The sequence below is a fragment of the Mustela putorius genome, unplaced genomic scaffold, assembly GCF_011764305.1.
Source record: "Mustela putorius furo isolate JIRA1106 unplaced genomic scaffold, ASM1176430v1.1 tig00000228_pilon_pilon_pilon, whole genome shotgun sequence".
Taxonomy (NCBI): domain Eukaryota; kingdom Metazoa; phylum Chordata; class Mammalia; order Carnivora; family Mustelidae; genus Mustela; species Mustela putorius.
The window spans coordinates 21,891,024-21,905,888 of record NW_025421322.1 but is presented as its reverse complement, the minus strand read 5'-3'; the positions used below and the strand labels follow the sequence as shown (position 1 = coordinate 21,905,888).

The window sequence follows — 14,865 nt, the reverse complement described above, 5'->3', positions numbered from 1 at the left end:
AACCTGAGTCATTCTAGTGGCCACATACCAGAAGGAAGGTTCCCAGACTTCTGCCTTGAGATCTACGGCTGCCTGGTCTCTGCTGTCTGTCTGGCGTGTGGTAGCTCCACTCAGTCTTAAATTCTGGGTTGCTACTCTGTTTTTGTTTTGAAAACACTTGCACATATATACACCTGGACAAGTATATACACATACATACAGATATTAGATATCTTACCCCATTCCTCTAATTTTCCCACATACTTTTTTCCTCCCCCACATTATGTTCTTAAGACTTTCAAAGCTTAGAAAAAATTTAAGAACAATACAGTGAATGACCATGTATTTTCATCTTGGTTTTTACTAAGATGACTTTTTACCATACGTACTTTCTTTTCCCTCTCTTTCTTTGTTTATACGTACCTCTTTTTTTCCCTGAATTGTTTGAAAGCAAGTTGCATCATGATACTCTTCCCAAAATACTTTAGTATATGTTCCTAAGAATAAGGACATCCTCTAACCTACCCACTGTATCGGTAACCTGCCCTACTCCAGTGTAGATCTCGTATCCACATTTCCTCAGTTTTATGGCAAAATGTCGTTCTTGTTCTCATATGCTTTTTAAAGAATAATGCTTCTCAGAAAGAATAAACATTTTTTTAATATTTTATTTATTTATTTAACAAACCGAGATCACAAGTAGGTGGAGAGGCAGGCGGAGAGAGAGAGGAGGAAGTAGGCTTCCTGCTGCCTGATGTGGGGCTTGATCCCGAGACTCTGGGATCATGACCTGAGCTGAAGGCAGAGGCTTTAACCCACTGAGCTACCCAGGCACCCCAAGAATAAACATTTTTAAAGAGAAACCTCTTTCACATTGTATCGTTTTTGTCTCTAGTTGTTTAAGAATCTTAAAGAAATAGGTTTATTTTCAATTAAAAGTATAACATTGTTCATAGGCAGTTCTTTTTAAAGCTTCAAGTATTCATTTATTCACCATTTATTTCCTGAGCACTTCCAGTAGCTACTGTACTATGTTTTGTATGTACAAGAATTTAATACAAAGAGATAGTCGCCGAAATAAGGAAAAGAGCAAAGAACTCCAGAAAACTGCAAATAGAACCACGAACCCTGCCCGGAATGGCAGAATGTTTGTTGGGTGGTGACTTTTGAGCTAGCTCTTAAGGAATGGAAGAGTTTGCCACAGGAGAAAGACGTTTTAGGTAAGAGAATTCTATTTTTAAAAAAAAAAGCCTGAAGTTCTGAAAGGGTGTTTGGCAAACAGGGTTATCTGGAAAAATAGATTAGGGTGCAAAAGTGAAGAGCCCTCAGGAGTTTGCATTTTATCCCATACATAGTGAGGAACAGGTGGAGTTGTGACCTGGCTCTCTTCTATTAGCTGTATATATATATTTCTCCCACAGTGAAAGAAATGATTTTCCTTTCCCAAAGAAAAATGTTGTAAAATTCAGAACATAGGAGAATCCTACCTCTTACAGTTCTATGTAAGATATTGGATTGTACACCAACATGACAGTGATTTTCTTTTATGACAATTTTTTTAAAAGATTTTATTTATTTATTTGACACACAGAGATCACAAGTAGGCAGAGAGGCAGGCAGAGAGAGAGGAAGGGAAGCAGGCTCCCTGCTGAGCAGAGAGCCCGATGCGGGGCTTGATCCCAGGACCCCGAGACCATGACCTGAGCTGAAGGCAGCGGCTTTAAACCCACCGCACCACCCAGACACCCCAAGACAATTTTTTAAATTCCTTTCTTTTTTTTAAATTTTATTTATTTATTTGACAGAGATCACAAGTAGGCAGAGAGGCAGGCAGAGAGAGAGGAAGGGAAGCAGGCTCCCTGCTGAGCAGAGAGCCCGATGCGGGGCTTGATCCCAGGACCCCGAGACCATGACCTGAGCTGAAGGCAGCGGCTTTAAACCCACCGCACCACCCAGGCACCCCAAGACAATTTTTTAAATTCCTTTCTTTTTTTTAAATTTTATTTATTTATTTGACAGAGATCACAAGTAGGCAGAGAGGCAGGCAGAGAGAGAGAGGGAAGCAGATTCTGCTCAGCAGAGAGCCTGATGTAGGTCTCGATCCCAGGATCTTGGGTTAAAGCAGAGGCTTTAAGCCACTGAGCCACCGAGGCCCCATAAAAATACATTTAAAAATTAAGAACTTAGGACTTGGAGTTTTTCATTGGTGCTGTGCATTTTATTTAAAATGTAAGTACTCTCTCAAGTCTTTCCTGATTAACTGTTTTTTCATTTCTCAAGATAGAGGCCTCCATTAGATTGTATGTCATTATGAAAGAAATCTTAGCCATTATTCCCCAAGTTGCTTTTCAGTGTTTGGCACAATACTGTGACAATGACGTGAGAGCATTTATGAAATTGCTCGGGACATTGATGGCTGTTTACATCATACTTTTTAGTGTTTGGAAGTGTACAACTATACTCTAGGGGGTAGAATGAAAGCTTCTAATTCAAATTGTTCGGTTGAGTTTGCCACATTTCAGAGTAAGAAAATAGACAGTTTTGTTATTAACGTCAGAAGATTTCAAAGTTCTGGCCTTCTGGTGTTCTCCCTGTAAACACTCTTTTTTAGGAAGAACAATGGTCAGGAAAATGAAAGCACACTAATACATATTTTGTAGGAAATTTCATCCATGTACACACACATGGCTGTGAGTGAAATTTTTATACTTTAGGCATGGGGAGATCAAGATAGACTTGCCCTAGGGCAGTTGTTATTTGCCTGACTCAGCTCTGCTCAGATTTCCAGGGTTCTTTCATCAATAAGAAATGCTGGGTTTCTTGAAAAATGTCCTGGAAACAGTGGCTTGCTTTCCTTCTCTTCTTAGCAGTGTTTTGGCTTGATCAGCTTTAGTAGCAATCACTTCAAAAAATGAAAGGATGCTCTTATAGTGTCAGATTGGCCCTTTTGGGAGTTTGTCTTTAGAAACTTCGTGATTGGAGTAGAGAATATCAGTACTGGGTGTCCTCCGTTCTTCATGAGTGTTGTTCTTCTGTTTCAGGTAAGCAGGGTGGGTCCCAGAGTGTAACCGCTAGTGGGGACAGGATGGGACAGCATTTGACCCGAGAGGAGCAAATAACTGTATTGTTCATATATTATTGAGCATTCCTTGCTGCTTCCGCGATTGGAGCCATGTAAGCTAGAAGAGCGTCTTCAAAATGCTGTAACTGAGGGTAGAAGTCAGGAACTGTTTCAGGGCTTCTCACTAATGGAATTGATTGATTTGAAATCATAGAATTTTAACCTGAGGGGACCTTACGCATTACCTCAGATGTGTGTTCTCCTTTGAGGGCCCAGGCACCTGACGTGCCCAAGATCCCAGAGCCAGCAGGTCGTTTAGCAGAAATGTTTTTCCCAGTATGCCTTTCAACTTAGTTTCACTGTATATATATATGTACACATAAGTACATATATATATGGTACAGTGTAGTACAGCCATTTTCAGATTCTGTTCTATGATTTTGAAGTGGATTAGAGCTTTGGTTTTTTTTCTCTTTTGTAATTGCTTTTCATTTTTTAGCTCCCCCTTACCAGCCCTACATTTTAATACATACACATCAGTTCTTTGAGGGAGGAAACACTATCAGTAATTTCCCTCAGGAACAAGACCGTATTCATTCCTCCATCCAAATGAGGATCTACCGAAATCTTTAAAAAACGAAACAAAGTGCGGGGCACCTGGGTGGTTCAGTCGGTTGTGTCTGCCTTTGGTTCAGGTCATGATCTCAAGGTCCTGGGATCGAGCTGGGCGTTGGTCTCCCTGCTGGGCAGGTGATCTCCCTTTCCCTCTGCCCCTCCTCTCAGTCTCGTGCCCATGCACATGCTCTCCCTCCCTCCCACTCTCCGAAATAGATAAAATCTTAAAACAAAACCAGAAAGCCCCAAAATAAAAAGCATCAAAGTTCTTACTCTAGGGGCTCAGTGCATTTAGCATCCTTCACTGTGCTGCCTAATTATCTTCAAGCTGACTTTTCAAAAAAACAAAACACCCTAGTTCATTTGCTAATAATTTTTTTTTAAACTTAGGAGTTCACACTGAATTGCCTGGCTGGTTTTGATGTCATCCACAACGTAGTTCAGCAGATGTAATTAGGTGATGCCAATCTTCAAGGCTAAGTTTTCTTCCAGTATAAATGTACCCTAAACCGTTCCAGTTTTCTTTGCTGATAAAATGCCTGAGGTTCACTCCTTTACTTGTGACGCCCATGAGTAGATAGTGCTCACTGCTCTGGCAGGATTCCTTTCTTCCCCTCAGAGGTTTGAGCCTATCCAGGCTTCGTAATAAAAGCCTCGGGAATCCAATACCTGCCCTTTGTGGAACCTATGTGTGGAAAATGCTTTGAGGAGGAGAATAGTGGATGCCTACAAAAACTTAAGCAGTGGTAGGCCATTAAAAGGTCCAGATCTCCATATTCCACAGAAAGAACTGGATTTCCAGCATAAAATCCTAACTCTTCAATCCCTACTGTTCTTGCCATGTCTAGTTTCTCTGTAGTTTTTATGGCAAAAACCTCGTCCTCCTTAGGAGCTCTTGCCTTTCTTTCACTTTTAACAGTGCTATTTGTCTGTTACCTTCTCACATAGTAGCAAAGTTAAGATGTCTCAAACAGGATTGATGTTAGCTGTTTCATGTACATCATGTCGGCATGTACATCAGATTTAGGCATGTAAGGTGCCTAGCCCAGTGTCGTATATAGTATGAGCTCTCCGAAATAATATTCCTCCCGTATGAATTTCCTTGGCATAAAATTTATGTCATGTTTATTACCTATTTGAGTATGTCTCATCAGAACCACTACATGACTGATGGCAATTTATTTACTCATTCTAATATTTGTTGAAAACCACAAAACCTAGTATTTATGCTGTCTGAAATTTGCTGTAGCAACCTCTTTTCCTACATTATGGTCCTCCTTTGAAATCACAGTTCTTGATCAAAATTAAGTATTTGTAGGATTTTTCTTATCCAGAAGAATTTACATATCACTTTTCATTTATTTTAAATTCTGTACTTCACTTTAAATTCTGCCTAGAAGCCATAGCAATTCTTCAACCGTAGGTGACAGATTTTGTCCTTTCAGTCAGTTCCATTTGATTACAGGATCTTCCTGGAGGGCTCTTTTGGGGAAAAAAAGGAAAGTGAGAAAGAACTCTGGTATTGATTTGCTCTCTGATCTGCTATTATATGGGATAAGGTGTAATCTAAGATCAGAACCCTTATTTTGGAGATAAAAAAGACCAAGATTCATCAGAGAAATTGAAAGAACTTGTCTCTAATCTCTCAATGACTTTAAACTGAATTTCTTCACAGTCAGTCTTCTGGTCAGTATGTGTTTTACCAGCTGTTGCTATCCATGGGATTTGCTTTTTTCTTTAATTTTTATTTTTTAAACAAATACCTAGTAGAGCAACACAAATATAAAGACATTTAGCAAAACATTTTCCTCCTCCTCAATGAAGTTTTGAATCATGTTATTTTAAGTAGTTGTAGGATTTCTTACCATATTTTAAACCTAAAAGTAATAACTTTGACAGGAGAATTTGTTTCAAGTGGTAGGGTTCATAAAGTCTCATGGTATGCTATCTTCCTAATGGGCTGTTCAAGAAGAAAATCCAGCAAGATGAACAGAGAATGAATGAATGTGGAGTAGTTACTGAGGAGGAAGAATTAAAAGGAAGATTTAAAGCCAGAAAAAAATACTGTTTGGGGAATATTAAATTTTTAGTGACCGTCTAATATGCCTTTGCTAAGAAGAACGGTATAATGGGGATACCTGGGTGGCTCAGTTGGTTCAGCATCTTACTCTTGCTTTCAGCTCAGGTCATGATCTCAGGGTCCTGAGATGGAGCCCATGGTCAGGCTCCACACTCAGCAGTTAGTCTGCTTCTCTCCCTCTGTCCCTCCCGCTACTCACTTGCACTCTTTCTCTAAAATAAATCTTTAAAAAAAAAAAATGGTATAATGATAACATTTTTTCTAGTTATAAAACTCATTAGCTTCATTCACTGACATTTACTGCTTCCAGGGGCACCTGGGTGGCTCAGTTGGTTAAGTCTCCCGACTCTTGATTTCAGGTCAGGTCATGATCTCAGGCTCATAAGATCGAGCCCCACGTGGGCTCCCCAGTCAGCTTGCGATGTTCTCTCCCTCTCCCCTGCACCCCTGTACACACGTTTGTGCATGCGCTATCTCTCTCAAATAATTTTTTTTTTTTTTAAGAAAAAAAGCATTTACTGCTTCCATAACGATTTCTGAATATCTATGTTAAGTTGCATCTTGAGAGTAAAGGGTTTGCTAGCGGAGCCCAGGTCATTAGATGGCCCCTTGACATCATAATCTTTTCCCCTTTGTAGGTTGTGGAACAGTTAAAAATTTGTGGATAAATGTACATACTGACTTATTTCTTTATTATTTACTTCTTAGGAACGTCACATGACTGGAGGTTACGGTGTGGTGCTGTGGACTTGTACTTCACACTCTTTGGCCTCAGTAGACCTTCCTGCTTGCCCTTACCAGAGCTTGGGTTGGTTCTTAATCTAAAAGAGAAAAAAGCTGTCTTGAATCCGACCATAATTCCAGAGGCCATAGCAGGCAACCAAGAAGCTACGATTAATCCAAGTAGTCACGCACAGCTAGTTGGATTTCCGAACCCTGTAAGAATCCCATGCATTATGGAAGGTTTAGTTTTATCATAGAGGGCTCTCTAGAGAGGAGAATGGCTTTTTTTGACTGGCAGACTTTAAAGCCATGAAGAGTTTCATGTGCCACTTGAAAATAACAGCCAGCCGACAGTAGTTGAGAGCACTCTGGAAAGTGCTCCCGACAAGCTGCACGGCTGCACGTGGCAAATGAGGTCCTGCCAGTCCCTTTTCCCCTTTTGTCACGACCTGGTGTTTTTGTACTTGACTGTTGAATTTCTTCCTCGAGTAGTAGAAAAATAAAATGAATAGTTAATCTGATCTGTATATGCTGTTGGCAAACTATTTGAACACAAGGGCCCTGACTTTGTGTTTTTGTTTTGTTTTGGTTTGGTTTTTTTGCTACTCTGTGTCATACCTAGCACAATTCTAAGCATATGACAAGTGCCTGGCAAATGCTTTTCAAATTACATAACAGTGAATGGTCAGATAAATGAGTAAGCTGCTGATTTGGGAGGATTTGATATGTTACATTTTTATTTATGTATGTGTGTCTGTGTTTGCCTTTTAAAAAAGCTTTTATTTCTAGCTATGCATTAGAAAATTACCAGACTTTTTGCAGAAAGACCTTGAGGAATCATTTTACTGTAATTCAAAGAAAGTTTTCCAGAAATGATTTTCATTTTAATAACAAAATGTCCTTAATAACTCATGCTTCATTTTTCGCCAATATTTAGACCAGATTACTTGCCTGGCAATTCCCTGCTGGTGTTTTGACACTTGAAAACTGAGATTCTCTTCATGCTACTTAGTGATAATTATTTTAAATTTGTTTATTCACCTAGAATTTTCTGGAATAGAGCTGTACGTATTTGTTGTAAATTTGAAATGTATCCTAGAGTTTGGGTTATGAAGAAGTAAGATGATCTTTCCATAGGAAAAAAAAGAGTCTCATTAATGTGCTCTTTCAAATCTGAATATTTACAAAGTTGTAGACATAAGTATGTTTCTAATTCTTGCCCATTTATGTTAACTTATTCACATTCATTCTTGGAGTCTTCAGAAGAGGAGGAAATGATACCAAAAGATACATTCTTTTGGGAAAGCTCTAGAAGTTTGCTTATATACCTCCCATCTCCCCCTAAAAAGACCAGCAGACAAGAAAAGGTGAAGATTATTTTAAGCCCATTGCTGATAATTTTTAGGCACTGGGCATGTTCTAATCTGCATGGTTGCTGTAGCTATTAGTGTTCAGCTATAATATGAGCTACTTGTCTTCAGAAATCTAATTTTGATCTTGAATATTGCCGCAGGAAGATGATCACCTTGCCAAGGAAGCAACATGTAATATGTCAGCTCATCAGCAGGGAGTGAAGAGGAAGGCTGATACACCACTGGGGTCCCCACTAGAACCTGGTCAAATACTGGAGAAGAATGAGGATAGCAGTAAAGTCAAACTCAAAATCAGAGTAAGAAATACAGGTTCAACCTGTATTAATAGTGTAGGATATTCACCTTCTTATAAATCTTTTTGAATACTTCCATTGGTTTTTCCTTAGCAGGAACAGATGGGGCAGACTGACTCATAAAAGAACCCAAATGTCCATTTAAGATCTTCCATCTGATTATTTAACTTCTATTATCACATACTTCTTCTCTCTTTTGGGGGAGGAACTATGTGTGTGTTGTCTACCATGGCTCACTCCCTCTCCCTACAACATAGGAGTAGATTTTAGTTGCTGTTTCATTTCCAGTAATATCCATTCAGCTTCTTTTAAAGGCTGGCCCACTTAATTTTTTCTTACTCGTAGTACTTTTTGAGAAAAAGACTACTTTTCCTTTTAAGATGTGGGGGTATGTTCTGTGGCCTCTCTGCTACCTTTCCTAAGAGCTAAGATCCAAACGTAAAGCGATGTAATAGCTCTTTTTCTGCTTTGTTTTGCGTGTGTGTTTTAGTTTTCAAATTCTCAAGATGAGGAGGAAATTGACATGGACACAGTTCATGATAGCCAGGCGTTCATTTCCCATCATTTGAACATGCTTGAAAGGCCATCGACTCCAGGTAAGACTGGTGTACAGTAATCAGGATGTGATGAAGAGAGTTCTCCTGGTACTGCTGTTCTAAGACCTCTTGCTTTATTTACAAGTGAACAGCTATAAAGTTGAAAAGTAGGTAGTATCAAATACTAGATTGTACCAGATTATAATGCATATTAGCAAAGGAATAAGGATTTTTAAAGGATTTTTAAAAATTATGTTTCATTTTGGTCCTTTTTAAGTATTTGGCATACTTCTGGATTTATTTTTTATAATTAAATTTTGTTTATTTTTTTATAAACATATAATGTACTTTTGTCCCCAGGGGTACAGGTCTGTGAATCGCCAGGTTTACACACTTCATAGTACTCTCCCATAGCACATAGCCTCCCCAATGTCCATAACCCCACCCCCCTCTCCCAGCTCCCCTCCCCCCAGCAACCCTCAGTTTGTTTTGTGAAATTAAGAGTCACTTATGGTTTGTCTCCCTCCCAGTCCCATCTTGTTTCATTTATTCTTTTCCTACCCCCACAAGTTCCCCACGTTGCATCTCCACTTCCTCATATCAGGGAGATCATATGATAGTTGTCTTTCTCCGATTGACTTATTTCGCTAAGCGTAATACCCTCTAGTTCCATCTGTGTCATCGCAAATGGCAAGATTTCATTTCTTTTGATGGCTGCATAGTATTCCATTGTGTGTGTGTGCGCGTGTGTGTGTGTGTATATATATATATATATATATATATATATATATATATACATATATACCACATCTTCTTTATCCATACATCTATTGATGGACATCTAGGTTCTTTCCATAATTTGGCTATTGTGAACATTGTGAACATTGCTGCTATAAACATTCGGGTGCACGTGCCCCTACGGATCACTACAGTAGTGCAATTGCTAGGTTACAGGGTAGCTCTATTTTTTGAGGAACCTCCATGCTGTTTTCCAGAGTGGTGGCACCAGCTTGCATTCCCACCAGCAGTGGAGAAGGGTTCCTCTTTCTCTGCATCCTTGCCAGCATCTGTCATTTCCTGACTTGTTAATTTTAGCCGTTCTGACTGGTGTGAGGTGGTATCTCACTGTGGTTTTGATTTGTATTTCTCTGATGCCGAGTGATGTGGAGCACTTTTTCATGTGTCTGTTGGCCATCTGGATGTCTTCTTTGCAGAAATGTCTGTTCATGTCCTCTGCCCATTTCTTGATTGGATTATTTGTTCTTTGGGTATTGAGTTTGCTAAGCTCTTTATAGATTTTGGATACTAGCCCTTTATCTGATATGTCGTTTGCAAATATCTTCTCCCATTCTGTCAGTTGTCTTTTGGTTTTGTTAACTGTTTCCTTTGCTGTGCAAAAGCTTTTGATCTTGATGAAATCCCAATAGTTCATTTTTGTCCTTCCTTCCCTTGCTTTTGATGATGTTCCCAGGAAGAAGTTGCTGTGGCTGAGGTCAAAGAGGTTGCTGCCTGTGTTCTCCTCAAGGATTTTGATGGATTCCTTTCTCACATTGAGGTCCTTCATCCATTTTGAGTCTATTTTCGTGTGTGGTGTAAGGAAATGGTCCAATTTCATTTTTCTACATATGGCTGTCCAATTTTCCGAACACCATTTGTTGAAGAGGCTATTTTTTTCCCATTGGACATTCTTTCCTGCTTTGTTGAAGATTAGTTGACCATAGAGTTGAAGGTCTATTTCTGGGCTCTCTGTTCTGTTCCACTGATCTATGTCTGTTTTTGTGCCAGTGCTATACTGTCTTGATGATGACAGCTTTGTAATAGAGCTTGAAGTCTGGAATTGTGATGCCGCCAACTTTGGCTTTCTTTTTCAATATTCCTTTGGCTATTTGAAGTCTTTTCTGGTTCCATATAAATTTTAGGATTATTTGTTTCATTTCTTTGAAAAAAATGGATGGGATTTTGATAGGGATTGCATGAAATGTGTAGATTGCTTTAGGTAGCATAGACATTTTCACAATATTTATTCTTCAATCCAGGAGCATGGAACATTTTTCCATTTCTTTGTGTCTTCCTCAATTTCTTTCATGAGTACTTTATAGTTTTCTGACTATGGATTCTTTGCCTCTTTTGTTAGGTTTATTCCTGGGTATCTTATGGTTTTGGGTGCAACTATAAATGGGATTGACTCCTTAATTTCTCTTTCTTCTGTCTTGTTGTTGGTGTAGAGAAATGCAACTGATTTCTGTGTATTGATTTTATATCCTGACACTTGACTGAATTCCTGTACAAGTTCTAGCAGTTTTGGACTGGAGCCTTTTGGTTTTTCCACATATAGTATCATATCATCTGCAAAAAGTGATAGTTTGACTTCTTTGCCGATTTGGATGCCTTTCATTTCTTTTTGTTGTCTGATTGCCGAGACTAGGACTACTAGTACTATGTTGAAGAGCAGTGGTGATAATGGACATCCCTGCTGTGTTCCTGACCTTAGTGGAAAAGCTTTCAGTTTTTCTCCATTGAGAATGATATTTGCTGTGGGTTTTTCATAGATTGCTTTGATAATATTGAGGTATGTGCCCTCTATCCCTACACTTTGAAGAGTTTTGTTCAGGAAGGGATGCTGTACTTTGTCAAATGCTTTTTCAGCATCTATTGAGAGTATTATATGGTTCTTGTTCTTTCTTTTATTAATGTGTTGTATCACATTGATTGATTTGTAGTTGTTGAACCAACCTTGCAGCCCTGGAATAAATCGCACTTGGTCATGGTGAATAATCTTTTTAATGTACTGTTGGATCCTATTGGCTAGTATTTGATGAGAATTTTCGCATCTGTGTTCATCAAGGATATTGGTCTGTAATTCTCTTTTTTGATGGGATCCTTGTCTGGTTTGGGGATCAAGGTGATGCTGGCCTCATAAAATGAGTTTGGAGGTTTTCCTTCCATTTCTATTTTTTGGAACAGTTTCAGGTGAATAGGTATTAATTCATCTTTAAATGTTTGGTAGAATTCCCCTGGGAAGCCGTCTGGCCCTTGGCTTTTGTTTGTTTGGGGATTTCTGATGACTGTTTCAATCTCCTTACTGGTTATAGGTCTGTTCAGGTTTTCTGTTTCTTCCTGGTTCAGTTGTGGTAGTTTATATGTCTCTAGGAATGCATCCATTTCTTCCAGATTGTCAAATTTGTTGCCATAGAGTTGTTTATAATATGTTCTTATAATTGTTTGTATTTCTTTGGTGTTGGTTGTGATCTCTCCTCTTTCATTCATGATTTTATTTTTTGGGGTTCTTTCTCTTTTCTTTTTGATAAGTCTGGCCAGGGCTTTATCAATGTTATTAATTCTTCAAAGAACCAGCTCCTAGTTTCATTGATTTGTTCTGTTGTTTTTTTGGTTTCTATTTCATTGATTTCTGCTCTGATCTTTATGATTTTTCTTCTCCTGCTGGGTTTAGGGTTTCTTGTTCTTTCTTTAGCTCCTTTAGGTATAGGGTTAGGTTGTGTATTTGAGACCTTTCTTGTTTCTTGAGAGAGTCTTGTACCGTGATATATTTTCCTCTCAGGACTGCCTTTGCTGTGTCCCACAGATTTTGAACTGTTGTGTTTTCATTATCATTTGTTTCCATGAATTTTTTCAATTCTTCCTTAATTTCTTTGTTGACCCATTCATTCTTTAGAAGGATGCTGTTTAGTCTCCATGTATTTGGGTTCTTTTCAAATTTCCTCTTGTGATTGAGTTCCAGCTTCAGAGCATTGTGGAATGAAAATATGCAGGGAATGATTCCAATCTTTTGATACCGGTTGAGACCTGATTTGTGACCCAGGATGTGATCTATTCTGGAGAATGTTCCATGTGCACTAGAAAAGAATGTGTATTCTGTTGCCTTGGGATGAAATGTTCTGAATAGATCTGTGATGTCCATCTGGTCCAGTGTGTCATTTAAGGCCTTTATTTCCTTGTTCAACTTTTGCTTGGATGATCTGTCCATTTCAGTGAGGGGAGTGTTAAAGTCCCCTACTATTATTGTATTATTGTCTATGTGTTTCTTTGATTTTGTTATTAATTGGTTTATATAGTTGGCTGCTCCCATGTTAGGGACACAGATATTTAAAATCGTTAGATCTTATTGTACAGACCCTTTGAGTATGATATAGTGTCCTTCCTCATCTCTTGTTATATATAGTCTTTGGCTTAAAATCTAATTGATCTGATAGAAGGATTGCCACCCCAGCCTTCTTTTGATGTCCATTAGCATGGTAAATTGTTTTCCACCTCCTCACTTTAAATCTGGAGATGTCTTTGGGTATAAAATGAGTTTCTTGTAGGCAGCATATTGATGGTTTTGTTTTTTTACCCATTCTGATACCTTGTGTGTTTTGATTGGGGCTTTTAGCCCATTAACATTCAGGGTAACTATTGAGAGATATGAATTTAGTGCCATTGTATTGCCTGTAAGGTGACTGTTACTGTATATTGTCTCTGTTCCTTTCTGATCTACTACTTTTAGGGTCTCTCTTTGCTTAGAGGACCCCTTTCAGTATTTTCTGTAGAGCTGATTTGGTGTTTGCAAATTCTTTCAGTTTTTGTTTGTCCTGGAAACTTTTTATCTCTCCTTCTATTTTCAGTGATAGCCTAGCTGGATATAGTATTCTTGACTGCATGTTTTTCTCATTTTGTGCTCTGAATATATCATGCCAGTTCTTTCTGGCCTGCCAGGTCTCTGTGGATAAGTTGGCTGCCAATCTAATGCTTTTACCTTTGTATGTTAGATACTTCTTTTCCTGGGCTGCTTTTAGGATTTTCTCTCTGTTGCTTAAGACTTTTAAATTTTACTATTAGGTGACAGGGTGTGGACCTATTCTTACGGATTTTGAGGGGGGTTCTCTGCACCTCCTGGATTTTGATGCTTGTTCCCTTTGCTGTATTAGGGAAATTCTCTACAATAATTCTCTCTAATATACCTTCTGCTCTCCTCTCTCTTTCTTCTTCTTTTGGAATCCCAATTATTCTAATGTTGTTTCATCTTATGGTGTCACTTATCTCTCGAATTTTCCCCTCGTGGTACGGTATTTGTCTTTTTTGCTCAGCTTCTTTATTCTCTGTCATTTGGTCTTCTATATCACTAATTCTTTCTTCTGCCTCATTTATCCTAGCAGTAAGAGCCTCCATTTTTTATTACACCTCATTAATAGCTTTTTTTATTTCAACTTGGTTAGATTTTAGTTCTTTTATTTCTCCAGAAAGGGTTTTTATCTCTCCAGAGAGCGTTTCTCTAATATCTTCCAAGCCTTTTTCAAGCCCAGCTAGAACCTTGAGAATCGTCATTCTGAACTCTAGAACTGCCTTATTACCAATGTCTGTATTGATTAGGTCCCTAGCCTTTGGTATTGCCTCCTGTTCTTTTTCTTTTGTGTGTGTGTGGTGAGTTTTTCCGCCTTGTCATTTTGTCCAGATAAGAATATATGAAGGAGCAAATAAAATACTAAAAGGGTGGCAAAGACCCCAGGAAAATGTGCTTTAGCCAAATCAGAAGAGACCCCAAATCATGGTTGGGGAGAAAGGGAATAAAAAGAAGTTCAGAAAGAAAAGAAAAAGAAAAGAAAGAAAGAAAGCAAATTTTAAAAATATATAAAAAAGAAAAAAATATATATATTAGACTGGTGACTAGAACAGGGTCACCCACTTAATTTTGGGATTATTTTGGTATCTTAGAAGAAACTACCTCCCAAAATGTTAAAGAATGAAAAACATATGTAAGGGTAAACACAATGAAGGGATGGAATATGCCTATAAGGATGAAAAAAAAAATTTTTTTATTTTTAATTTCTAAAAAGGGAGTTGATTAAGTTGGTTGGGAGACTAAAGAAAAAGAAAGTGGAGAGATTTTGCTCAGGCTGGAGACTAGATCAAGCCTTGAGCTAGATTTAGGGCATATTTTGATCTATTAGAAGAAGTTCTACCCCAAATTTTTTAGAAGAAAAAACCCTATATATATACAAAAAATAAAAAGTTAGATACAATGAAGGATAAAATATGACTATAATAATGAAGTTTCAAACGATTATTATTTTTTTTTAATGAAAGGTATTGTTAAGATAAACTAGTTTAAAAACATTAAAAGAGGAAAGGGTAAAAGTTAAAAAAAATTTAGAAGAAGAAAAAACTGCAAGACTAAGGAATCATGGGGAGAAAGCCATGAATTCCATGC

At 38.2% G+C, this 14,865-nt stretch overlaps 1 protein-coding gene across 3 annotated transcripts in view; it reads left to right on the top strand.

Moving 5' to 3' along the window:
• TAF2 (TATA-box binding protein associated factor 2) overlaps positions 1 to 14,865 on the top strand; it is a 91,312-nt gene that overhangs the window by 60,899 nt on the left and 15,548 nt on the right. For 2 of the 3 annotated variants that reach the window (XM_004743492.3, XM_045078075.1), the window contains 3 exons: positions 6,444 to 6,673; positions 7,972 to 8,127; positions 8,615 to 8,720. In XM_004743492.3, coding sequence (XP_004743549.1) covers positions 6,444 to 6,673; positions 7,972 to 8,127; positions 8,615 to 8,720 — 492 coding nt within the window. The remainder of the gene's footprint in view (positions 1 to 6,443; positions 6,674 to 7,971; positions 8,128 to 8,614; positions 8,721 to 14,865) is intronic. The other variant, XM_004743493.3, reaches the window with a different exon arrangement.